Raw genomic sequence first — 27,793 nt, 5'->3', positions numbered from 1 at the left:
GAGGTCTCGTCTCACATTTGGGCATGTCCATGGGGTCGGGGCTGCCCAGGAGGTCTCGCACGAACAGCCCGTCGCCCTCGGCCCGGCTCAGCCAGTTGTTACAGGCGAAGTAGAAGCGTAAGTGTGGCCGGTTCATGTCTGTGACCACGACCCGGTCCAGATACCAGCTGGCGTTCAGGCCCGTGTTATCATGTTCAATCCTGAATAACGGCACAGAACGGACTGACAGTCAACACCACACCACTGCTTTAATTGTGTTCGTACTTTTTCCAGTAAAAAAATAAATCAAGATACATTTACAGGAGAAGAAGCAAAATGACTGAAGATATTAAGTAGGGATGCACCAACAAGAACATTTTGGCTGATACCGATAAATCTTTATATATGAAAGCCGATAACCGATATATTGGCCCATAAATCTAAATCCAATTTTCTAATTTCTGAGAGCCTGCTTACAAAAACAAAAGTCTCACCATTAAAAGCCATAAGCACACAATTATAATGTTCTCATAATAATCTTATGTAGCCGATATGACACATGTTGCACTTCACTGTATTTTACTTTTTTGAAGTGATTCCAATCATATTTCAAGCAATTCATAATCATCATGTTGAACAGTGCGCATCTGAAGAGTCTCAGCTGGAGGAAAAATGCATTATTTATCAGCTTTAATATATCGGGCCGATAACCATAACACTAAAAACGAACACGTATATATCGTGCATCCCTAATATTAAGTCTTGTTTAATGATAAAATGCATCAAAATGAAGTGAGTTTGTGTTTAAAACAAGAACAAATACCTGACAATTGAGTCAGAAAAATTATCTTGTTTTCCCTTTGAATTAAGATTATTTTTCTGACTCCATTGTCAGATATTTGTTCTTGTTTTAAACACAAACTCACTTCATTAAACAAGACTCACATCTTCAGTCATTTTGCTTCTTCTCCAGTAAATGTCTCTTGATTTAAGAATGTTCAGATATTTGTGCTGGAAAACCAGACAGAAACACTGAGGAAGAACAGCATGTTTTGCATTGAAGGCACAATTAATATTTATCTACAACATTAATTTCACGTATTTAAGCAGAAGACTTTAGATCAAAGGATTTTCAGATCATGAGAAATTAATTCACTGAAGTCTGTCCACACTTTTGACTAGTAGCACAAAACAGGAATTTTGTTCAAAAATGCATGCATTTAATTTTTATTATTAAAATTATTGGATTCATATTTATCTTCAATAATAGATTCAGTTATTGCTGACCTCAAATTACAGTAAAACTGAGCAACTTACCTAATTTTCTTCAAAGGGCCGACATTGTGTGTTTTTATCCGGAAGACGTCAGTTTTGTTTTTTTCAAAAGCAGTTCGATTCCTGTAATAAACATCAATGCAAACAATAACCGAACATTTCATTTCTTGAAGCTGAAGACAAAAGCAAACCCTGAATCCCTTTAAACAATCACAATATTCAGGTCAATATGAATGTAATAATATGAATGTCAATAAGGCATTAATATGAAACCATAATAATACACTAATAATGTTTTATGATACAATGGTGTAACTCTAAATTACTGAAGAAGAACAATCGTATAAGTTGTGCACTGAATAAATGCACACCGTGTAAAAACAGTGTTTGAAACTAACAAATGCTTCATATATTAAATGTCTTTAGTAAACTTACAGTCACGATACATTTCAGAAAATATATGATATCTAGCACCCAATATATCATGTATTTGCTGATGGGACATATTGTAAACACACATATTCAGTAAATGAGCTTTGGCTATTTATATATTTCATGTGACATAAACTGCAAAAAAATGTTGTTGTGCTTAGTATTTTTGTATAATATCTAAACATTCTCATATCAAGATACATTTACTGGAGAAGCAAAATGACTGAAGATATTAAGACTGGAAAATGTATCAAAATGAAGTGAGTTTGTGCTTAAAACAGTGGAGTCAGAAAAATGATCTTAATTCAAACGGAAAACATTATATTTCTGACCCCATTGGCAGATATTTGTTCTTTTTAAACCCCCTGTTGCTCTTCGTGTGGCGGTCAAAAATGGCCAATTTTTTTTTTTTTTTTATTATTTCAATGAAATTAATGTACTTTTTTTTTTTGTTTGATAATCTTTTTTTATTTAATATTATGTATTTTTAGGGAAGTTTATAGATTATATTTATGCAGAAGTTATAATCCATTTATTCACCTTTTGAGCATAGAACTGAAAACGAAAATTCCAACTTGTTCCAAAACAAGGTTTACTCTAAAACTGTGAGAAAATTAAAGCCATAAAGTTGTTCCAAATTTTAGGCTGATATCTCAAAAAATGAGCTTTCATTCAGATTGTGTTCGGCTGCAGTACCAAACGCTTCCACTAGAGGAAACTCGTCTCCATTCATTTCCAATGCGCTCGTTTCTGACCGCGAGGAGCTCAAGTGTGACTATTGTTTACAGGAACATTTAACCATTTTTTGTGCATTCACACAGCAAGTGCCAAAACCTCTACCAAGTCTTGTGCCATTCCGATGAAGTAAAACATTACAAAAAATCTAAATGTTTTGGTCAAAAATATGCACCATATTTTGATACATTGTTCAGAAAACAAGACTTAATGCTTCTCGAGTAAATGTGTTTCTTGATTTAAGAATGTTTAGATATTTGCACTGTAAAACAAGGCAAAAATACAGAGTAAGAACATCATATTTGCAGTGCGAGTCAAGCTAGATTATCAGTTTGAATGATGTGTGTCTGGAAACAGAATAGTAAAGTGCTGCGGTGTTTGGTCTCTACAGCACAATGCTATACATTTCCACAATCTGATCCACACGAGTCCATCATAGTGATGATGTACAGCACATGCATATTGTAGCCCTTCATTATGAGGAGCAATAGACCTCCTGATAAGCCTTTTCTGCTGTCGAATCGGAAATATTGGTCCTTGATGAAAGGTTCTAGAATATCATGTGCACAAGTTCAGAGTAAAGGTCACAACGGCAGCGACTCAAATACCTCTTCTCTGTGCTGTGGATTCAGGGAAAGACAGAGTGACGGTGTTACATTTCATCAGAAAAAATAACTTTAAATACAAGAGCAAACAACGAGGCTGCGGCTACCAGGCATTTCATTTATTATTAACAGAGATGATTATGAATCAAGTTTCAGGTCAGTAGTGTTGACTCACTTGCTGGCCAGGTGCAGTTTGGGAGTGATGCCATATTCCCCGAACAGCGTGACAAACACATTGGCGTCCGTACCTGCGCCATTAACGTCTCCAGTGATGGTCACCACCTCATACACTGTCATTCGATTGAGCACAGAAAGAATGAGTAAGAGATCCAGTGCATTATTAATGAGGAGGATATTCACACTTGAGTGAATAACAGTGTGAAACGCCCTGATGAACAGTGACTACGGTCAAATCAAGCCATGATAACCCATATTAAAACTAGGGATGCACCAATATGAAGATTTTTGGCTGATACAGATAAATCTTTATATTTGAAAGCCGATAACCGATATATTGGCCGATAAATGTAAATCCGAATTTTGCCTGATACCGATAACCGATAAATCTTTATATTTGAAAGCCGATAACCGATATATTGGCCGATAAATCTAAATAAAAATTTTGGTAGATACCGATAACCAATAAATATTTATATTTAAAAAGCCAATAACCGATATATTGGCAGATAAATCTAAATCCAAATTTTGTCCAATACCGATAACCGATAATTCTTTATATTTGAAAGCCGATAACCGATATAATGGCCGATAAATCTAAAATCAAATTTTGGTAGATAACGATAACCAATAAATATTTATATTTAAAAAGCCGATAACCGATATAATGGCCGATAAATCTAAAATCAAATTTTGGTAGATAACGATAACCAATAAATCTTTATATTTGAAAGCCGATAACCGATATATTGGCCGATAAATCTAAATTAAAATTTTGGTAGATACCGATAACCAATAAATCTTTATATTTGAAAGCCGATAACCGATATAATGGCCGATAAATCTAAAATCAAATTTTGGTAGATAACGATAACCGATAAATCTTTATATTTGAAAGCCGATAACCGATATATTGGCCGATAAATCTAAATTAAAATTTTGGTAGATACCGATAACCAATAAATATTTATATTTAAAAAGCCAATAACCGATATATTGGCAGATAAATCTAAATCCAAATTTTGTCCAATACCGATAACCGATAATTCTTTATATTTGACAGCCGATAACCGATATAATGGCCGATAAATCTAAATTCAAATTTTGGTAGATACCGATAACCGATAAATCTTTATATTTGACAGCCAATAACCGATATAATGGCCGATAAATCTAAAATCAAATTTTGGTAGATAACGATAACCAATAAATATTTATATTTAAAAAGCCGATAACTGATATATTGGCCGATAAATGTAAATCCAAATTTTGCCTGATACCAATAACCGATAAATCTTTATATTTGAAAGGCGATAACCGATATAATGGCAGATAAATCTAAATCCAAATTTTGTCCAATACCGATAACCAATAAATCTTTATATTTGAAAGCTGATAACCGATATATTGGCCGATAAATGTAAATCCACATTTTTATTAAATTTTTCAGAGCCTGATTACAAAAACAAAAGTCGCACTATTAAAAGCCACGTCCCAAACACACAATTATAATGTTCTCATTATAATCTTATGTAGCCGATATGACAGAACATGTTGAACAGTGCGCATCTGAAGAGTCTCAGCTGAAGGAAATAATACATCATTTATCGGCTTTAATATATCGGCCACATTTTCTTATCGGGACGATAATAATCAAAAGCGAACGTATATCGGCCGATACCGACATGTTGGCCGATATATCGTGCATCCCTACAGAATATGAATCGCAGTAATAATATAAGGAGTGCAATATTACCGTGTTCAGTGGTCAAAATATCATTGAAATCTCCCTAGCTAACAAAAAGAACGTTTTCCAGTGTTCCCATTCAGTTACAATGTTTAGAATGGTTTTCTTGGTTATGTGAACGCCATGGAAACGTTCCATTTGATCATTCTTCAAACATCAGAACATATCTCTTCATTAGTTGAACAGTACATCGCTCTACGTTACGAACAGAAAACACGATGTTTAATAATGTTTGACTTGTCTTACCCTTTTTCTTGTGGTACTCGTCCTCATAGTTCTCCACTTTCTCAGGCTCGTAGTTCCTCAGCTCGTTCTCATAGATCTCCACATAATCAACGTTTTTGGATTTCTTCTTCTTGCCTTTTCCCTTCTTGCCCTCGTCGTCGCTCTCGCCGCTTCCTTTCTTGCTCTTCTTCTTCTTCTTCTTCTTCTGGGAGTCGTCGTCGTCCTCTTCCTCTTCTGGGTCCGTTTCTTCTTTCTTCTTCTTCTTCTTCCCCCCCTCATCTTTGGACTTCTTGTCTTTGGATCCCATGATGCCCTCGACAGGGTTCTTCTCCTTTCTGCTATTTCTCCCGTCTTCGGTCACTTGAACGACATCCGGAAGGTTCTTGCGCTTGTTCTTCGACTCGTGTTCATCTTCATCTTCCTCGCTGCTGCTCTTCACCTCCTCATCCTTTGATTTAGAGCTTTTCTTCTTCTTTTTCTTCTTCTTTTCTGGCTCTTTGCGGCTCTTCCTCACCTCGGATGCATCGCTGACCGGTTCTGTGTCCTCAGCGTGTTTCTGTTTCTTCTTAGTGGCACAATCTGGACCGCTGATCTTACCTTTCCTTCTCGACTTTGATTTCTTCTCCTCTCCGTCATCGTTCTCCCCCTCTTCTTCGGTTTCTTGTGCCTGCCGTGTTTTTTTCTCCTTCGAGGGCATCTTTAATTTATTTACTACAGTGTAACTTTAACTGTTGACTGTGAAAGAGGACGAGTGTGACCTGTGATGATCGGCGGATCTGCCAGGTGAAGATCTCCAGTCGTTGGGGCTTTTCCCTTTCTCTGATGACAGCCGACCTCATTAAACATGACACAACATCATCATGTGACTGAGGGGAGAGTAAACAATCAAACATGAGCTGTCACTCAAACTGCTCAGTCATACATCTAACGGTAACACTTTACAATAAGGTTCATTAGTTCATAAGGTTCAACAAGGTTCATTAGTTAACATTAGGTCATGTTTGTGTTCATCATGTTGCACTGCCATGTAATAGCCGGCGATGCTGATATGGCAATAAACTCAAATACTACTAAATCAATTATGAAGCGAGTTCAATTCTCTCATTATAGTTATTATATGTTTTAGCAAAATAAAGAAGAATCATGAAAGTCAGAAAAAAAGGCCAAAATAAATGTTATTACAAAGCAGCTTCACAGCAATAAACAGATTCAATAATGCAGATTTCATCAAATATGAGAAATTAAATTCTGCTGTGAAGGAGTTCAATGTTGATTCAATGCTGTTCAATAACAGTGTGAAGTTCATCTGTTAATAAATGTTTTTTGCACTTCGTATACGGTCTCTCATCTTCTCTTAATGCCTTTAGTAACTAACATGAACAATACATCTGTTACAGTATTTAATAATCTTTGTTATTGTTAGTTATAATCCAGCTGTTCATGTTAGTTCACAGTGCAATAACTAATGTTAACAAATACAACCTTTGATTTTGATAATGTATTAGTAAATGTTGAAATAAAAATTAACCAATCTTAGTTCATGTTAAGTTATGTTAACTATTGAACCTTATTGTAAAGTGTTGCACATCTAACGATATTCAAAAACATGTTATTTAAGTTAGTTGCCAAGCCCCCGTTTCTAATTTAAGTTTAAAGTTTAATAAGCTGAAAATAACTAAACTGAAACTGAAATAAAAATGATATAATAATAGAAACTAAATGGACATATAAAAATAATAATAATTACTGAAATTAAAGTGAAAACAGAAAACATTAAATAATTCAAAATATTAATAAATGCCATAATTACACTCAAATAAGGCTCAAACGTAGACACTTAAACTTTACTAACACTACAAATTTTCAAAAACATTTATATTGTTTATATTTAAATAAAATGATAAAAAGTTCTTTTATTTTACTTAAAGGCCACATTTCTAATTTATGTTTAGTTTAGAACTGAAGCTAAAATATTACAAAAATACTAAAACCTTTAAAACACACACACACACACACACACACACACACACACACACACACACAACAATAACAGTGACGACATTACTAAACATTAAACTAAATATAATATATAAAAACGAATTAAAAATATGAATAAATACAGTAATACTATATTAATGGTACGAAATAATACTCAAGACTAGCTTTACCAACTTATTTACACAACAATAAGAACATTAACAAAATGGAAATAAAGAGCTGAAGTCGTGAGGAAATCAACTTGAAGCTCATTAAAAGTTGATCTTATATGCGCAATTTGATTGAACAGGATGATTGTTTTAGAGATATAAACCAGCATCACAGAATTCATCAAAATTACTTACTGATAATACGATAATGATGCTTGTTACTCCGCTCATGACATCACTTCCGGTCTCTACAAATAAAGGCAGCAGAAAGAAAGAGTTTCTCAGTTGATGCGCGAGTGAGTGAGTGAGTGAGTGCAGCACATTCAGATAAAGATGTAAAGCAGAAAACCTTTAAAAAAAAACTTTTTAAAGCATAAAGTTTTAATTATTTACTTGATTGTAGCAATGCTGGTTTGCGGCCAGATGATGGAGACACTCGAACAGGTAAAGCTGTCAAAGCTCAAGAGAGTTTGTTTAGACTTTCATATCTTACAAACTATTCATTTGAAGCGCATTAACTCTGGCTTTGGTTCTGTGGTGCATTAGGCTTTTGTTCTGCAACATGTGAAACTAAAGAAAAGATCCTCAAATAAATGATGAATCTTCAGTTGCTCTTCAGCTGATGGGAACAACTTTTCCCATTTACACTCCTGATTATTTACAGGATAATAATATAAACAAAGACTCTTTATCATCTAAAGACACTTTAAAATCAAACACAGAGGATCAGAATCATTATAAGGATAAACTTCACAAGGACGACTTTTTATAAAGGTGAAAAACAGAAAACATTTGAATCATTTGCTTATTTATTTATTCATGAAATGTTGTAGATGTTTTGGATACTCATTCTGTCTGTATGCTTAAAGGAATAAAACAACAACAACTAATGATTAGTGTGACTTCAGTGCATTTCAACATTATATTTTTATAGTTCAACTGCATCAAAAACTTGACGAGCAGATAAATATGCACATCAACCAGAACACAGACAAATGATAATCCTTTTTCATACTTATATGGTTATAAAGACAGGCTACATGTAATCTATGAACCCTCAGCCTTAAAGGGGTGGTTCAGGATTTTGGACATCGGACCTCATTTCCAAGTTAGCCTGGGTGTTATCAATCAGTGGAGACAGTTTTACCCACTCCACAGTACACCAAAAGCTAATAAATTATAACGCCAGAGACAGAGTAGTTTGATTTCTAACATTATTCTCTCAACAGACATTTACATCGATAGTCTGGCGTTATAATTTATTAGCTTTTGGTGTACTGTGGAGTGGGTAAAACTGTTTTTAATGGCAGGCTAGCAGATACCGTTGACTCGCGCTAGCCTAGCACCGGTGAACTATGCAACTGGAAGGACTGGATGAAAAATGTTGAAAACTGTCTCCACTGATAAATAACACCCAGGCTAACTTGGAAATGAGGTCCGATGTCCAAAATCCTGAACCACCCCTTTAAAGGTGCTCTAAGCGATGTCACACGTTTTTTAGGCCAAAACATTTTTTGTCACATCCAGCGAACATCTCCTCACTATCCGCTAGCTGCCCGTCCCCTGAGCACACTGTAAAAAACACGGTCTCTGTAGACAGCCCAGCCTCCACAAACGGCAACAAAAACACACTGGCCCAGCCTGGACCACGTAACATAACAAACAGAGTTCCAGCCAATAACCGACAACAATGATTTGGGGGTGGGGGGGTTAGTGCGCGTGCACATGAAAGGGGGGGTGGGGGTGGAGGAGAGAGAAGCATGAGGAGAGATGTCCTAGACAACGACTAACATTATAATTATATTCTCTTGAATGTTGATATTGCCAACACACAACCAAAGAGACGACGTTCCGATGAACAAATAGAAAAGAAGAGGGAAAAGGCGCGAAGTCCCGAATTTACATCGGAAAAGCCTTCGACTCGTTCATGATTGTTTCAGGAAGCACGGGAGGGAGGGGGAGGGGACGGGATGAGGAGAGGGAGGGTCGAGCTAGCCTCCGTTTTGTTTGACAATACTTCGAACGTCAACAAGAAGTGACGTCGCCCAACATCGCTTAGAGCAGCTTTAAAATAACAAAACTGCATTTCTGCGGAAGAACATTGTTTTGGTTGTGCTTCGGCTCTGCGGATGAATATGATTCTTCCTCATAACTAAAGAGAGAGAGAGAGATTATTATCCTGCTGCTCATAAAACATTCACTAATATGTTTAAGAGATATAAAGCTGACTAGCTGAAGACTTTACTGTCTATTTACCCATTAATAAAGAATAAACTCCAGCACAACAACCATAATGAACTCTGTTATAGAGATACATATGAGTTTATCTGTTCGATAAAACACCTAAGACAAAAACACGTTTTGGAAGAATTGATTGATTATGTATTTACTCATTATTTACATTCTTTTAAATCTTGAAGAAAAAGTTACATAGTGCAAATTTAAAAGGAAAAAAAAAAGTACCATTTATCAAATCTAACAGAATATATGTTGATTATGGTTATTGTTTTTCTTTACTTTCTGATTTGTGATCAGTTCAGAAATCACCAACAAGAATGTCCAAAGTAGTGAAATAGCTGATCTTGACTAAACTCTTCAGAATAAAGGTTCTTTATGGACATCATACGGTTCCATGGAAAACCCTCTTTTGGAACCTCGTGAATCTCATGTAATCAATACTGTATCTACTGTATTTGAATGAACACAGGAGAGCCGGACAGAGCAGCGGTCATATTTGTTTTGGTTTGTATGATTGTAAACAAAGATTAAGTATAATTAGCAAACATTTCATGGGAACAGTTTCATCTCACGGGTTATGAAGCCTGTAAACGACATCCGTATCCTGAGTGTAAAGAATGTTTATTAAAGGATTAGAAGGACACGGAGGTTGGCAGATTCCTGGCCTGAAGCGCTGGGTGTGTGTGTGTGTGTGTGTGTGTCAGACGTCTGCTGATTCTCACACTGAACTCAATCACATTCGATTAGAAGTCTTCTCTGTTATCTAATAGTCTGAGCCTAAAACAACGATGAGACTGAGTGGGAAAAAGGCCCGTCAAACATGAACAAACATCATGACCAGAAACAACAAATCACAGAGCAGCTTTACAAACCAAATCCGTGCAACTTTCTCAGAGGAATCTTTTCATTCAGTGATTATTCTGTGATTTTTTTTTTTTAACAAAACATTTAAATTTACATCATACAGATATTTCTGGAAGGATTTTTCCAGCGAATAAGGAACGTTCTGAGAACCTTCTGGCAAGATTCTCTCAGAGTTAATAGAAAATGATCTGAAACATTTTAGTTGGATATTCGCCTAACATTTTTTTTTAAATGTTACTACTAGTTTAAGAATGTTTAAATGACTATCAAAAGTAACATTCCTTTAATGTTTAAATGTTACTATTTGCCTCAGAATGTCAGAAAGTTACATTCAAAAGTAACATTCCGTTAATGTTTGCAAACTGATCAAATGGAATGATTTCATTAGATTCACACAACAAAGAAACTTATTTTTTTAATTTTTTTAACTGTCTGTTTTGAATGTGTAGAGAACATTGGGAACGTTCAGAGAACACTGGGAACGTTCGGACAGATTTGTTCTCTGGGATCTGATTCTGTGATCAGGTGATGAAGCGTCTCACGCCAGAGCCAAACCGCACACACACACCGTATTTATTTATCTGCGGTTTGGGAAGCAGGACGCACCGAGAAACTGGAAAGGTTTTTATGAAAACATCTTAACTAGGTTATTTCCTGCAGAGCTCGACTTGTGTTGATCTTGATGTGACTGATTTGAACTCTTCTGGAAAAACAAACACGTGTGTACTGTACGCTGGCAGAGAGAGACGCTTCCACCGTCCAGACCGATCAAAACAATCCTTACACTCGCACACATGAAGCCTCTAAAAGAGCAGCAATGCCACAGAGGAACACATTTGCACCTTCCTTTGAAAATAAAGCTTGTTTATTGCCTTCCATGAAGAACCACAAAAGATTATTTATAGTGGAAAAAGGTTTCTTAGACTTTTTAAATGTTCTTCATACTAAGAGAAAATGGTTTTGATCACTGAAAGGTTCTTTGGGGAACCAAAAATGGTTCTTCTACTGTATATATATGTGCATGCTGTCACGTTTTTGAAGTTTACACGGAGATTATAACGTTTTCAAAAATGTTGTCCAAAACGTATTTCAAACTTTGCGTTCTCGAGCACCAAAGTCGTGTAAATGAATGGACAGAATGTGTTAAAAGTTTCTGTTTCCTGTGAGAACGGTGTGTGTTAGCGGCCCCTAAGTTAACAACTAATGATCTTTACAACGGAAGTGAATCAATCAAAACTAACTTTATCTGGACAATAACTTTATTCTAGATCTGAAAAAAAAAAAAATATATATATATATTTTTGGAACCTTTATTTTTAAGTGTATTGTAAAGAACGTTAATAATCAGAAGAACCTGTTTTTCCACTATAAAGAACCTTTAGTGCAACGGAAAGATTCCATGTTCCATGTTAGAGGTTCTTCAGAACCATCGATGCCAATAAATAACTTTTATTTAACATTTTTAAGATTGCAACATTTTTGGTTCCCCAAAGAACCTTACAGTGAACCATTCATATAAAAGAAGCATTAATAAATCTAAAGAACCTTTTATTTTCCATTATAAAGACCTTTTATGGAATGGAAAGGTTCCATGGATGTTAGAGGTTCTTCATGGAACCATCAATGCCGATAAATAACCGTTATTTTTAAGAGCATAAAGACTTCAAAAGTAACTTTATAGCTGATAAACTGATGGTTCGCTCAAATAAATAAATAATCAGATTCAGTGAAATGAATGTTAGAGGTTCTTCATGGAACCATCGACGCCAATACAGAACCTTTATTCATTTAGTCTTAAAGAGTAACTTTATAGCTGATAAAATGATTCACTCCAATAAATTAATAATCAGTGAAATGGAGATTAAATTGCACTGGTTTCACTCGAGAAGCGTCCTGCAGAGTTAAATGCTCTTCTCTTGGAAAGCCTCATTGGTGATGGTCATCTGTAAGCTCTGCTCTTTTGAGCGACTGTCTAAACTGTTGCGATCGGAGGATTGAGAAGGAGCTTCAGACAGACAGAGGTTTGATTGACAGGTGTCAGGGGCTTCAGTGAGCTCTTTGAGTTCTCCAGACACAGCAAACGGAGAGTCTCTGGAGAAGATGGAGGACACGCGCATTCCCTGTCCCGGCTGTCTCTGAGACTCAAGCCTGCAGAACAGACACTTGATGTTCTCGATGAGCTTGGAGAGCACGGCTTTACGCAGGAGAATATAGATCCAGGGATCCAGGATGGGATTGGTGGAGGCGAATCGGATCGCCAGCAGATCTGGGTTTCTATCCAGCCTTTTCTCCACTGGAGTCTTATAAAGCTGGTTGAGAAACACCTGGACCTAGAAACAAAAAGTGACACTAAATTCTCAGTATGCATTTGACAAACATATCATTAAAACATTTTGCATGTGAATATGTGCAGTATTAAAGACAAATTGATAACGGATAAAAGTTATGATATCAGTAAATGTGATCATCAATTAAATTTTTACAAATGTGCAATTAAACCGTACTTTACTATAAACATATTAAATGTTCATAATTTTGGGAGATTTTTTTTTATAATGAAATGTTCTGGACATTAATTGTGTCCATTTTTACTGAAATGCTTCAAGGAATAAAACATCATGATTAGAAGTAGCATTAAAAGGTTTCGTTTCATTAATTGCATCAAAAGCCTGACCTTAGAAATGAAAATATGAACATCAATTTGAACACAGACACATCAGAGGAGATCTTTTTTCCTTTAAGTACCATTTATCAATTCTAACAAAAAATATACTAATTATGGTTATGTTTTCTGTACTTTTGTGATCATTTCAAATGCCACCAACAAGAATTGCTAAAGAAAGCGAAATACTGATCTTGACGAAACACTTAAATATATATATATATATCGTTTTTTTCTTTTTTCTTTTGCAGTGATGCCATAGAAGAAACAACCTTTCAGTCATCAGTTCTTAAAACAACCATTTTTCTTAGTGTGAAGAATATTTTATAGCTAATCTAAAGGGGGGAAAAGGGTCCACGGATCACGTTAAAAGCCGAACCTTTATTTTTAAGAATGCATGGTTTCATAAAAAACCTGTTATAGGTTTATGCATAACCATGCATTCTTAAAAATAAAGGTTTGGCTTTATGGTGGAAAAAGTTTTTTTTTATTTTTCTTTAAGGGAACTGTTCACTGAAAGATTATTTGCGGAACAAAAACTGGTTCCTCTTTTGCATCGCTGTGAAACCCCCCGTTTGGAACCTTTATTTTACTTTATTGTAATATATTTATATTGTGAGATGACACCGTGACCCAAGACTATTTCAGAGTATTTATATTCCTTTAAGACTTTATCATCATCCTCTGTGATTCATTATAATGTGTAGCACAATAAAATAAAAAAAATCGCGACGCAGATCGTGAGAAAGCTCTTGTTTTGCCGATAACACAGTCATATCTGAGGAAGGCAGCAGAACTGGAGAGATTAAGGTTACAAGTCAACTTATTCTCCTAACACCTAACATGACCTCTAACCATGACCTAACAGTCTGCTAATACTCTAATGAGAGTTAGTTGACATGCAGTTTGCAAAGTTACTTATAGATGGTAGAATGTCTAAAGTGGACTATCGAAATAAAAGTGGAAACCAGGGCGAATTTTATTTCTCGTGCCATTTACCTACGCCAAACATAGTTTTTGCGTGCAAATAATATACGCACTGTAAACCACTTGGGTAGGATTACGGGTGTGTATTGTATTACACGCCATAAAGTGCATATCATATGCACGGGAAAACTATGGCACGAGAAATAAAATTCGTGCTATAGATACGCACTTTCATGAGATCAGACTGGATTAATTCTAATCGGTAGCACAATACAGAACAATGACACTGAAGGAGAACCACGACGCAGATCGTGAGAAAGTTCATGTTTTGAACCCAATACTGTATTTCAAAATATTTATATTGTGAGATGACACCGTGACTCACGACTATTTCAGCATATTTTTATTCCTTTAAGACTTTATCATCATCCTCTTGTGATTCATTCTAATCTCACAATGCAGAATGTGTTTAAACTGAAGGAAAATCACGACGCAGATCGTGAGAAAGTTCTTGTTTTGGCGATAAGACGGTCATAGAATTGGAGAGATAAAGCAGACACAATGCGTTCTGAGAGCTTACAACGAGTGGAATGGAGCAAATGAGCACGACAGCAGATGTTGCGATGAGGAGAATCACCATCTGGATCTCCGCGCCTGCCAGGCGGCCGAAGCTGCGGGTCCTGCCGGGATCAGACGCTCGGAACGGGTCAGTGCCGAGAGACGTGCGCCGCACGAAGCTCCGGTGCATCTGGATGAGCGCGCCGCACACCAACACGTTACAGATCACCGTGACCAGGATCAGGAGCGAGCTGAAGCCCGCGTACATGTAGGAGAACGCGGCATGCGTGCTGACATTGGTCCTCCAGTCGATAAAGCACCAGGTTTGAGGATACTGCATCTTAACCTCTCCGAAACCCGCGCTCGGGAGCGCGCAGAACATGATGTTTGATGCGTAAATGGCGAGAAGCGTCACTCCGGCGAGTTTCTTATCCGCGTAATCGTTGTAGAAGTACGCGTGGTTGATAGCGATGTATCTCTCGATGGACATGGCGCAGATTATGCTCAGCCCTGCCAGGGAGAAGAATAGCAAAACGAATCCGAAGTACTGGCACAGCGGGTCTCCATCAGGCCACGCGCCCTTCACATATGTAGCGATGGTCACTGGACTGGCGAGGACTGTTCCTAGAAGATCCGTGACCGCTAGACCGCAGACCAGTGTGTAGAAGGTGCTCTCCTTCTGCTCTCTCCTGGATTTGCAGAGCACGATGATGGCGATTATGTTACTGATGACCCCGAATATGAACATGATGGCGGGAATGGTGGGAATCCTGGGCTCGATCCCGCGCACCGCGGTGCTGTTCTGCGCGTCCATGTTCGGCTGGGATCCAGATATTAGAAGTTAAAATTAAACATTTAAAAGTAATTCAACTGGGCTTCTGCTAAACTCTCAGCGCTTCTCTAGCTCTCATTTTCCTGGAGTTGTAAATCCTGCTGTGGGGGGAATAAAGTCATGAGTGACTGAACCGCCCATACACTATACAGTATCACACACACACACACACACACACACACACACACACACACACACACACACACACACACACACACACACACACACTTATAACGGGACGCCCAAAACAACCAGCGCGTCCCGTACAATATTCTCACTGTAGAATCACAACAATTAATATCTGCTCTCAACATAAAAGCTAATTTCCTTAATGGGGATAATAATATTCAGTCATATTAATGATCTGACTGCACTGACACTAAAACAACCACATTTGGGGTGTTTATTTAACCCAGCATAATGGTTGATTCATTTGTACTAGCTCTTGTTTTTTTTTTTTTTTTACTTCACACATTAATTAATGTTTACATATTAACTTAAATACACTAAACTTGTAAAAAAATATATACAGTATATTCCACACAACCTCTGGTTTGCATGATAATTCCTTTTTTTTTTAATCATATTTTACAGTATAACATATTTTATAAAGTTTTGAATACATACTGCATACATCTAAGCTCGTTTAACAAATATTAGAAGTACAAATGAAACATTAAGAAGTAATTCAAGTGTTACACAAAAACTACCCAAACACTGGGTTGTTACGTCTGACCCAGGAGCTGGGTAACATTAAAACTACCCAAACACTGAGAAAACAACCCAGGATTTGGGTAGAAAAAAAAACACACACAATTTTTTTTAGAGTTTATCAGATGAGAACAACACTTGAGCTGAATTGTTGGGACAAACTTTTATGTTAGCTTGATAAAGGCTTGTCTGAAAGTTTTAAAGTTTATAAGCTTCATAGCATGTCTTAGCATGCGTCTAACGTTATATTTTGAGTTTGTAACATTTGAATACATTGCTAGCATGAATTAGTATGTTGCTAGCAACAATCAGAGGTCGGGGTTATCTGTGTAACGGAAAGTTGGTTAGATGAAACTATAAGCGATGAGGTAATTGCCATTAATAATTACTGTATAGTTAGGAAGGACGCAGGGTTTGTGTATGTGCGCTCAGATGTGGCTTGTAACTGAAGAGATGACATTGCTAGTGATTTAGAGATTGTTTGGATGTTTACCAAAAACCAAGCCCATGTTATTGGGGGCTTGCTGCAGACCGCCAGGCCATCCTACTTTCTATGATAAGTTAGAACAAGTTCTCTTGAGCCTATCAGACAACGAGAGCTCTGAGATGATTTTAATCGGGGATATGAACACAAATGTGTCGGCTGTGTTCATCCTTACGGTAGAAGGCTGGAGGACCTGTGTCACTCTTTTGGTCTTGAACAGCGAGAATCCACGAGAATAAGACTTGAGAGTATTATTGATCTGATCCTAGTATCAGTTAAAGGGGTGGTTGATTATGATTTGACTTTTCTAACTGTAGTTAGTGTGTAATGTTGCTGTTTGAGCATAAACAACATCTGCAAAGTTACAACGCTCAAAGTTCAAAGCAAAGAGAGATATTTTCATTTAAAGAAATTCCTTTTTAAGGACTACAACAAACGGCTGGTAGAGACTACACGAGCTTCTTCAGGAGTTAGTGACATCACTAACCCTAAAATTTACATAAACCCCGCCCCCTGAACACGATTTATAGATTATCAAGACAGAATATGCTAATCAATGACTAGAAGATAACTCCACACCAGCTACATAAATTCATCAACTAACCATTCAGAAATGTCCTGTTGCTTCTACATGTTGTCACTTCTTCTTGAGTCTCTCCGTCTTTTACTCTGTTGACATCATCTGACTCTGAAAATGTTATCTTTGAACATAAAAAGGCTAAAAGTTTTAGAAATTTTCAGTGCATGTGTGTGTGAGGTAAAAGGACATGAGCTCTTGAAGCTCCGCCCCCTGTGCCGGGAGCAGCAGCTCATTTGCATTTAAAGGAACAGACACAAAACAGTGTGTTTTTGCTCACCCTCAAAAAGTGACAACTTTAACATGCTATATAAAAATATCTTTGGTGTATTTTAAGCTGAAACTTCACACACACACTCTCGGGACATCAGAGACTTATTTTACATCTAGTGAAAAGGGCATTATACCACCCCTTTAACTAAAACATCTCAAAGTGGTACTGTTACTTACGGCATAAGTGATCATAATATAATATCTTGCACAAGAAAAACTGGTAAAAAAACTTTAACTCTCACAAGACTGTACTATCCAGATCATTTAAACTTTACTCCCAGGAAACTTTCGAGATGTTGGCTGATGAAATGGATTGGTCCTCCAATTTTAAAAATCATCAACAAAGTGACCCCTCTTAGACAGATCAGAGTTAAACAGCTTTCTAGTGCATGGTTTGACAAAGTTATACATGATGCTATTAAAACCAGGGAAAAAGCACTTAAAGCTTTTCATAAAACTAAAAATCATGATGATTTTATTTTATATAAACAAGCAAGAAATAAGGCTCAGGAACTTATTAGAGATGCTAAATCAACCCACTATAAGAATGATATATCAAATAATAAAGATAACCCAAAAAAGTCGTGGAAGACCTTAAAGGAATTGGGGGCCGCTAAGACAAATACTAAGAAACCAAGAAGCACAGGACTAACAATTAAGGGTGTCCTAAATTTCAATAAGAAAGAGGTCAAATGATAATCATTTTAATACTTACTTCACTTCTATAGCAGAACAGCTGGCCTCAAATCTTCAACTATGGGTTATTCAACATTAATAGGGTGAAATCATTCTATAATAAACTTGGAGCACTGCCTAACTCATTTTCCTTACAGAAGGTTGAGGTAGGGGAGATGGAAAAAAGCTATTACAGCTAGACTGCTCTAAGAGAGCCCTGGGTTAGATGGGTTATCCCTCGGTTTTTACGAGATGCCGCTGCCCAAATAGCTCCATACATCTCCCATACATCTCCCATACATCACCCATACACATCTCCCATACATCACTCATACATCTCCCATATATCTCCCATACATCACCCATACACATCTCCCATACATCACCCATACACATCTCCCATACATCACTCATACATCTCCCATATATCTCCCATACATCACCCATACATCACCCATACACATCTCCCATACATCACTCATACATCTCCCATATATCTCCCATACATCTCCCATACATCACCCATACATCACCCATACACATCTCCCATACATCACCCATACATCACCCATACACATCTCCCATACATCACTCATACATCTCCCATACATCACCCATACACATCTCCCATACATCACCCATACATCTCCCATATATCTCCCATACATCTCCCATACATCACCCATACATCACCCATACACATCTCCCATACATCACCCATACATCTCCCATACATCTCCCATACATCTCCCATACATCACCCATACACATCTCCCATACATCACCCATACATCTCCCATACATCTCCCAAACATCTCCCATACATCACCCATACATCTCCCATACATCACCCAAACATCTCCCATACATCACCCATACATCACCCAAACATCTCCCATACATCACCCATGCATCTCCCATACATCTCCCATGCATCTCCCATACATCACCCATACATCTCCCATACATCTCCCAAACATCTCCCATACATCACCCATACATCTCCCATACATCTCCCATACATCTCCCATACATCACCCATGCATCTCCCATACATCACCCATACATCTCCCAAACATCTCCCAAACATCTCCCATACATCACCCATGCATCTCCCATATATCTCCCATACATCTCCCATACATCACCCATACATCACCCATACATCTCCCATACATCACCCATACATCTCCCATACATCTCCCATACATCACCCATACACATCTCCCATACATCACCCATACATCTCCCATACATCTCCCATACATCTCCCATACATCACCCATACATCTCCCATACATCACCCATACATCTCCCATATATCTCCCATACATCTCCCATACATCACCCATACATCTCCCATACATCACCCATACATCTCCCATATATCTCCCATACATCTCCCATACATCACCCATACATCTCCCATACATCTCCCATACATCTCCCATACATCTCCCATATATCTCCCATACATCTCCCATACATCACCCATACATCTCCCATACATCACCCATACATCTCCCATACATCACCCATACATCACCCATGCATCTCCCATATATCTCCCATACATCTCCCATACATCTCCCATACATCTCCCATACATCTCCCATACATCACCCATACATCACCCATGCATCTCCCATATATCTCCCATACATCTCCCATACATCACCCATACATCTCCCATACATCACCCATACATCACCCATACATCTCCCATACATCTCCCATACATCACCCATACATCACCCATACACATCTCCCATACATCACCCATACATCTCCCATACATCTCCCATGCATCTCCCATTCATCTCCCATACATCTCCCAGACATCTCCCATACATCACCCATACATCACCCAAACATCTCCCATACATCACCCATGCATCTCCCATACATCACCCAAACATCTCCCATACATCACCCATGCATCTCCCATACATCTCCCATGCATCTCCCATACATCACCCATACATCTCCCATACATCTCCCATACATCACCCATGCATCTCCCATACATCTCCCATGCATCTCCCATACATCACCCATACATCTCCCATACATCACCCATACATCTCCCTTTTTTTTTTCATTGGGAAAAGCAAAACAATACAATACTTCCATTCACAGATACAATGTGTCCTTTTTTCCCCTTTTTTCCTTTTTTCTCCCTTTTTAAACATATGAATATGTACATGGACACATATACAAGCATATAAAACACACATACATATATATATATATATATATATATATATATATATATATATTAGGGGTGTGCAAAGCAGCCGGTATTTGTATCTGTATTTGTATTTGTTGAGAGGGGAAAAGTATTTGTATTTGTATTTGTATTCGAGTAAATTTCAAAATAGGTGTAAAAATCCATTTTTTTTGCGTTACACTTCTAATTTACGTTATAGTGTAAGTATTCTTTAATTATATCCATTATAATAATTATGGATATGCAATATTGGTTGATGTTTTTCCATAAATCCAGCAATGAACATGTAACAAGGAACGTCATTGAAAAGAAAATAACATAACAGCCATTACCTACGTTAATGTTACTCTGTCAACAGCCTATTGTCTAAATTACCAAGCTAACAGAGCTACTAGTGTTGTCACGGTGCCAAAATTTCAGTATTCGGTACCAATACCTGTGAAAATCCACGGTTCTCGGTAACAATTTCGGTAAAGCTTAATTTAGATTAAATTTACATATATTAAAGTTTATATCACGGTTACAAAGATGGAAACTGTAGTATTAAAAACACTACATTAATATTACATTTGTTAGATAACAATAGATAAAATGACCTAACAATAAACAATAGTTAGGCTATATACTGTCGCAATTATTCTCCTTGGGGTTCATTTAAAAATACATTTTTAAAATCAAAAGTTAACATTATTTATGTTAACATTATTTAATGCACAATGAATGAAGTGAACAAACATGACCAATCAAGTGTTTGTATTAAATAACATTCACAAACATTAATTAATGTTGTAAAAATATATTGTTCACTCAATGTGTTGATGTTAGATGCGCATTAAGTAATGTTAATGAATGGTATCTTATTGTAGTGTTACCAAACAGGAGATAAAACATGTTTTATTTGACTTGACTGTACTTATATTTAATCCAAAACTGCATTCATATTTAATTTTAAAAGAGCTTTTTAAACCTGCTAAGAGTTATCCAGCCAAGAATAAGCCTAGAACTGCTTTTCTGACGGACTGATATTAATGACAAAATGACGGCTTTTTTATTTCATTTCTCATCTCCATAAATATATCTAAAGCTAATGCAAGGGCTAGAAATCAATTAATTCTTTGCTGATACTTCGTAATCATGAAGAGCGCAGTTCGCACGCTTTCTCCTTTCCACAAGCGCTTGCCCTCCCGTGGCGTCTGTCGTTGCTATGCAGCGCGCCGCTCGCTTCTATTATAAGCGCGCTTGCCGCGCGCCTACATTTGAAATCTGCACGCGCAAAAAACGCGCTATGTGAACTACCCCTTATGACAACGTGACATTAGCCTAATCCAAAATATTTCAGCCACCACATCAGCAGCACCGCCGGTCGCCATGTCTCATGAGGAAACGCAGCTTTTTGATATAAAGTTTTTCTTGTTCCCGAATACAAATATTTTTAAAAGTATTTGTTCGAAATAAGTATTCGTAAAAAACACATTATTTGTGCTTTCCGAATACCGTATTCGGGTTCGGCTCCACCCCTAATATATATATATATATATATATATATATATATATATATATATAGGAGAAAATAATTACAATGGATCACAGAGTACCATGTAATAAACAATGAACAACCCCCCACCCATTTGGCACACCACGACCAACACACATATTACTGGTTATTTAAGCAATACAATCAGTACAACAAAACAAAAACAGGCACACATTCATTTGGGTAGTACCACTAAATCAGTGAAATAGGAAATAAAAGGTTGCCATTTATGGAAAAATTTGACTGTACATCCTCTCAACGTGTATTTCATTTTCTCACGTTTTAAAAAATACATGACATCTCTGAGCCACCGGGAGATAGAAGGATATTTAGCAGACTTCCAGTGTAACAATAAAGAGCGTCTTGCTAGTAGAGATGTAAAAGCTATGATGTCCTTTTGTGTAGGGTTAAGTGGAAGTGAGGGGTCAGGAATTCCAAATATAGCAATCAGAGGACAAGGTTGGAGATTTACCCCAAGAACAGAGGACATAATATTAAAATAACCCAGCCAGAAATCTTTCAAATCAGGACAAAAAAAAAACCATGTGGCTAAGATGACAAGGTGAGCCATGACATTTATCGCATTTGTCTTCCACATCCGGATATATTTCAGATAGTCTAAGCTTAGAGAAATGTACCCTATATAAGACCTTAAATTGAATAAGTCCAAGACGAGCACAAGTCGTGGTAGAACGTATCCTCTCTATGGCCTGTTCCCAGGACTCCTCCTGTATTTGTATTCCCAGTTCCCTTTCCCATGTACACTTAAGTTTGTCATTTGAATCATCGCTAAAAGCTAAGATAATGTCGTATAGCTTGGAAATGATTCCTCTGTTATGAGGGACAAATGAAAGCATGGTTTCCCAGCAATGCTCTGGAGGTAAAGAGGGGAAATTAGGGAAACACTTAGCTACAAAATTGCGAGTTTGAAAATAGCGAAACAGATGACTAACAGGGAGTTCATAGCGAGATGACAAATTGGTAAAACTGTCAAAGACACCGTCTACATATAAATCTCTAAATTGTGTAATACCCTTGTCATCATCTCCCATATTTTTAACCTGTCGGTTGAAACTGATGTTTTCCCCAATGATCTCAAGAGGGCCAAGGTAATTCCCCTTTTTAAAAAGGGAAGCAGCCACGATCCTGGTAACTACAGACCGGTCTCTGTTTTATGGACTGTATCAAAAAAATGTGAAAGGTTGGTCAATGAGAAATTTAATGAATACATGAAAAATAAATTCCAATCCGGATTCAGGAAGTCACATTCTACCGAATCATGCCTACTCTATTTATCCGACATAATCCGCAGGGAAATAGATAATGGAAATCTCTGCAGAATGGTGTTATTGGATCTTCAAAAGGCATTTGATACGGTTAATCATGACAGACTGACTGCCAAACTTCAGGCCTTAGGGGCAGACAGACAGCGCCACCTGTAGGTGGTTTAGATCTTACCTATCAGGAGGGAACAACTGGTGGTCTTAGTACTGTCAGACCCTTGTGTAGTTGAATGTGGCGTTCCACAAGGAAGTATTCTCGGACCGTTCTTATTTTTAACTTACATTAATGATATGGCAGACTCTGTACGCTGATGACTCGGCACTTTTAATGTCTCATTAACAACAATCCACTTTAGAGAGTAACCTGAGCTCTGAACTATCTTCTGTAAACAACTGGCTGATTGGAAATATGCTGTCTCTACATTTTGATAAGACAGAGGCCATCTTGTTAGGCTCAAAATACAGATTGAATAGATGCTCGGAATTTAGGGTTATTATTTTGAATAATTTTGTGGTCAGTGCAAAAGCGTCAGTAAAATACCTGGGCTGCATCCTGGAAAACAACTTGGATGGCAGGAATATGGCCAATAGGTTCTGAGTAAAGTCACCGGGCTCACAAAGTTTTTAGGCCAGAAACGAAAAATTAGGTCAACACTGATAATTTTATATGACGCCTTACTTTTAAATCAGTTTGAATATGCATGAACTTCCTGGTTTGAAGGCCTAACAAAACGACTTAAAGGGAGGCTGCAAATTACCTTGTAATCAATCAGATCAACATGTGATCGTCAACCAGTGGATCTCTGAGCTGAGTGAGTGAGTGGAGGCGGGGCTCATTTGCATATTCATAGAACCGCGCATACTAAATGAGGCAAGGGTGTCAAGTTACATTTTTTCAAAGAAAAAAATTTAAACATGTAATTTTGGTGATCAAAGATTAGTTTTAGAGAATAAAATGATTGACTCAGGGGGACTTTAAACAAGCTTCCATTGGGAATTCCCAGGATTCTTTGGAATTGCATGATTGTCCAAATTTAATGTTGAGGCCTGAGATCATAAGTGCATCTATTACTCATATGATCTTTATATCTGATGGAGAACAGGATTTGAGCATGTTTGCTCTACTTGTGATAACATCAGTTAAATATTAGTGATGGTCCTTAAACAAAAGAGAGCTCAGTATTGTCTAGATCAGAAGTAAACTGTTTAGATTGGCAGCTGCTGATGTCTGACTCAATATCTCCGTCAAAACTAAAACAAATTGCAAATGTGATATTGATTTTATACATTTTAGACACAATATTGTCAGTTTTTGCCAATGAAAGTAGTTCTAAACAAAGCCAGAGCAGAACTGTAGTGTGTCTCTGAGAAACACACAGCGGTGATTCATTACAATCAGCAGTTTGACTCGAGTGAGTCATTGATTCAGTGACTCATTCATTAAGACACCACACGCTTCGTTCCTGAATGAATCGGTTGAATGAATGATTCAATGACTCACTCAATGAGACCGTGATTTGCCGCCACCTACTGGCCGTTTTCCTTTCATATTTAGAGTGTCATTTAATTTTTCATACATTTCATATTTATACACCTCTGAGCTGCATTAAACAATCTGTGTAAAATATACCTGAATGCCACTTCAGCGTCTGAAAAAACATTATGGCCACATTTTTACCTTAAAAATCACTATAGTCAATAATTGTATCCCTTAAAACTCATCGTTGATCACCAAAATGACATATTTAACTCAACACCCTTGCCTCATTTAGTATGCGTGGTTCTATGAATATGCAAATGAGCCCCACCTCCACTCACTCACTCAGCTCAGAGATCCACTGGTTGACGATCACACGTTGATCTGATTGGTTACAAGGTAGTTTGTGACGTCAGAAACACCAGCGATTTCAAAGCGTGTTTTTGAGACTGTCTTTGGTTCACTGCAGTTTTAAGGAGGAAATACTCAGCAATGGTGTCGACTTATGAACTTACACATGCTTTGTCTTAAAGCATATTAAAAACACCACATAGACACATAAACAACATTAAACGCTGGATTTTCACCAACAGGGGGACTTTAAGAGTTTGTGTAATACATTCTTTGTTGAATCAAAATATTTCTTTCTAAAACTATTTTTTGTAATGTCTATTCAATGCTTTTCTCATCAAACACAATAATGACTTTAAAAGATCTTTTGAGGGGTTGATTAATTAATCGGCACATCATGTACCTAATTAATTACATTAAATACTTTAAACACTTGACAGCCCCAGTTCAAATACAGAAAAATCATTAAAACTGAACGAGTTTATGCTTAAAATAAGAAAAAATATCTGCCAATTTGGTCAGAAAAATAAACTTAATTCAAAGAGGAAACATGATTATTTTTCTAACACCATTGGCAGATATTTTTTTCCAGTTTTAAGCATTTTGATCACTATTTTATAAATCAACACTTAATATCTTCAGTCATTTCGCTTCTTCTCCAGTAAATGTCTCTTGATTTAAGAATGTTTCTGTGCTGGAAAACGAGACAGAAACCCTGAGGAAGAACATCATTTTTTTTTTCCAGTGTAAGGTTTATATTGTAAATCTTACCAGAATATCGTCATTAATCTTGTTCAAAGTCTGACTTGAAGCAGAAATCACATGTAACGGAGAATTTAAAAGCTCTTAATGAAAGACCGAGTGTAACCCGCTTTGACTCGGTCTCAGTGTAAATGCAGAAACGCAGCGATGAATCTTTAAAGTCGTGAATTACAGCGGTTTATGTAACGGGTTGATGCAGATAGAAGAGGGAAAGGCTTTAATCGGGATCCAAATGAGATTCAGCTTCACATGATTAGAATCAGCCTCAGATTCAGATCACTTTCAGAGTTTTGGGTTACGTGCCGGAACAGCCCAAATAAATCATTTGTACATGACAAGCTAAACAGAGCAGAGGAAACAGTCGCTTGATACCAAGAACCAATCAAATTAAAGCTCACTCTGTCCACCATCATAATGAAATTACTGGATAAAAAGGCCCAGAATACATTTGATTCATTTTGTACCTGTCAGTTAAGAGATGATACATGAAACCGCTTCCTATATGGTTCATATCACATCTGACACGCCATAAATTTCACAAATCAAATTTGGTGGAAAAATAACCTCCTGATTACCGCCCACTTCATCCACTAAATATGATTGACAGCTCGCATATTTCTGCTTAATGATTAAATGTAACGGACACGATGGAGAAAAATTAACTTGTTTCGCTTTGAATTAAGATTATTTTTCTGACTCCACTGGCAGATATGTGTTCTTGTTTTAAGCACATTTTCAAAATATCTTCCGTCATTTTGCAGTAAATGTGTCTTGATTTAAGAATGTTTAGATGCTTGCGCTGGAAAACGAGACAGAAACACGGAGGAATATTGTAATGTTTGATCACAACATGATTCTGCAACATCGTAGTGTGAGAAAAAGCTTCCTAAATCTATAAACACATATAAAGACAGATTGATATCATACCCATTACAATGTGCATCTTGTTTTACTCTGGAAAGAGTTTTCCACCAATTAAAGGAGCAGAATCTCTTCGAAATTCACTAGAAAGATAAAAGAATTCCTGAAAACAGCTTCAGATCTGATTCTGGCCCTTTTGTCCGAGTCTCCTGATAAGCCACAGAACAGAATGTGTTTTGTCCGCTGGGATTGTGTGCGTGTTCACTGGGATTGTGTGTGTGGGGTGTGTGTGTGTGTGTGTGTGTGTGTTCGCAGGAAAGGGAACGACGTCGCCATCGAGAAACACTAAACATGAAGGTGCAGAATTACAGCAGAAGCGCCGGATTGTTTGAGCTGGAAGCGGATCGATTACAGTGTGTGTAATACATGAGACAAAACACACACACACACACACACACACACACACACACACACACACACACACACAAAACTGAAGAATGAACTGACAGCTGAGACACGAGAAAATAATAATCAGAATAATGCTTCTTAAAGAGTCTCTTCTGCTCACCAATGCTGCACTTATTTCATAAAAAATACTGTAAAAATATGAAATATTATTATAATGTAAATCATCTGTTTTCTATGTGAATATACAGTAAAGTGTAATTTATATCCTGTGATCAAAGCAGAATTTTCAGCATCATTACTCCAGTCTTCAGTGTCACATGATCCTTCAGAAATCACTCTAATATGAGGATTTGATGCTCAGGAAACATTTATGATTATTATCAGTGTTCATATTTCTGTGGAAACTGTGATACATTAACATTCAAAAGTTTGGGATAAGTAAGATTTAAAATGAACATAAATCAATACTTTTATTCATCAAGGACGCATTAAATTGATCAAAAGTGACAATTATAATGTTACAAAAGATTCTGTTTCGAATAAACGCGGTTCTTTTGTACTTTGAATCATCAAAGAATCCTAAAAAATAAAATCTATCACGGTTTCCACAGAAATATGAACATTGATAATAATCATAAATGTTTCTTGCTCATCAAATCCTCATATTAGAGTGATGTGTGAAGGATCATGTGACACTGAAGACTGGAGTAATGATGCTGAACATTCAGCTTTGATCACAGGAATAAATTACACTTTACTGTATA

The 27,793-nt window shown here is 37.0% G+C and overlaps 2 protein-coding genes across 3 annotated transcripts in view; both read right to left on the bottom strand.

Annotated features, from left to right (window-relative positions):
• loxhd1b (lipoxygenase homology PLAT domains 1b) overlaps positions 1-5,872 on the bottom strand; it is a gene marked incomplete at its 5' end in the record, with an annotated part of 52,759 nt that extends 46,887 nt beyond the window's left edge. Inside the window, 3 exons of the mRNA XM_084390294.1 lie at positions 16-200; positions 3,202-3,316; positions 5,197-5,872. Of these exons, the coding sequence (XP_084246420.1) occupies positions 16-200; positions 3,202-3,316; positions 5,197-5,872 (976 nt within the window). The remainder of the gene's footprint in view (positions 1-15; positions 201-3,201; positions 3,317-5,196) is intronic.
• A 5,855-nt stretch (positions 5,873-11,727) lies between these two features.
• On the bottom strand, positions 11,728-15,533 carry ptger4a (prostaglandin E receptor 4 (subtype EP4) a). 2 transcript variants are annotated; one of them, XM_084388969.1, is made up of 2 exons: positions 14,594-15,533; positions 11,728-12,754 (listed from the first exon to the last, which is right to left on the bottom strand). In XM_084388969.1, exons 1-2 carry the CDS (start codon positions 15,383-15,385, stop codon positions 12,326-12,328), a joined length of 1,221 nt encoding a protein of 406 aa, XP_084245095.1. In that variant the 5' UTR covers positions 15,386-15,533; the 3' UTR covers positions 11,728-12,325. The 2 variants fall into 2 exon arrangements, with proteins under 2 accessions (XP_084245095.1, XP_084245096.1); XM_084388970.1 differs by having other exon boundaries at positions 11,859-12,754; positions 14,651-15,496.
• Between the last annotated feature and the right edge of the window lie 12,260 nt (positions 15,534-27,793).

This window comes from Rutilus rutilus (genome assembly GCF_951802725.1).
Source record: "Rutilus rutilus genome assembly, chromosome: 19".
Lineage (NCBI taxonomy): Eukaryota > Metazoa > Chordata > Actinopteri > Cypriniformes > Leuciscidae > Rutilus > Rutilus rutilus.
The sequence above is the reverse complement of the archived record's forward strand: the minus strand, read 5'-3'. Positions and strand labels throughout refer to the sequence as shown.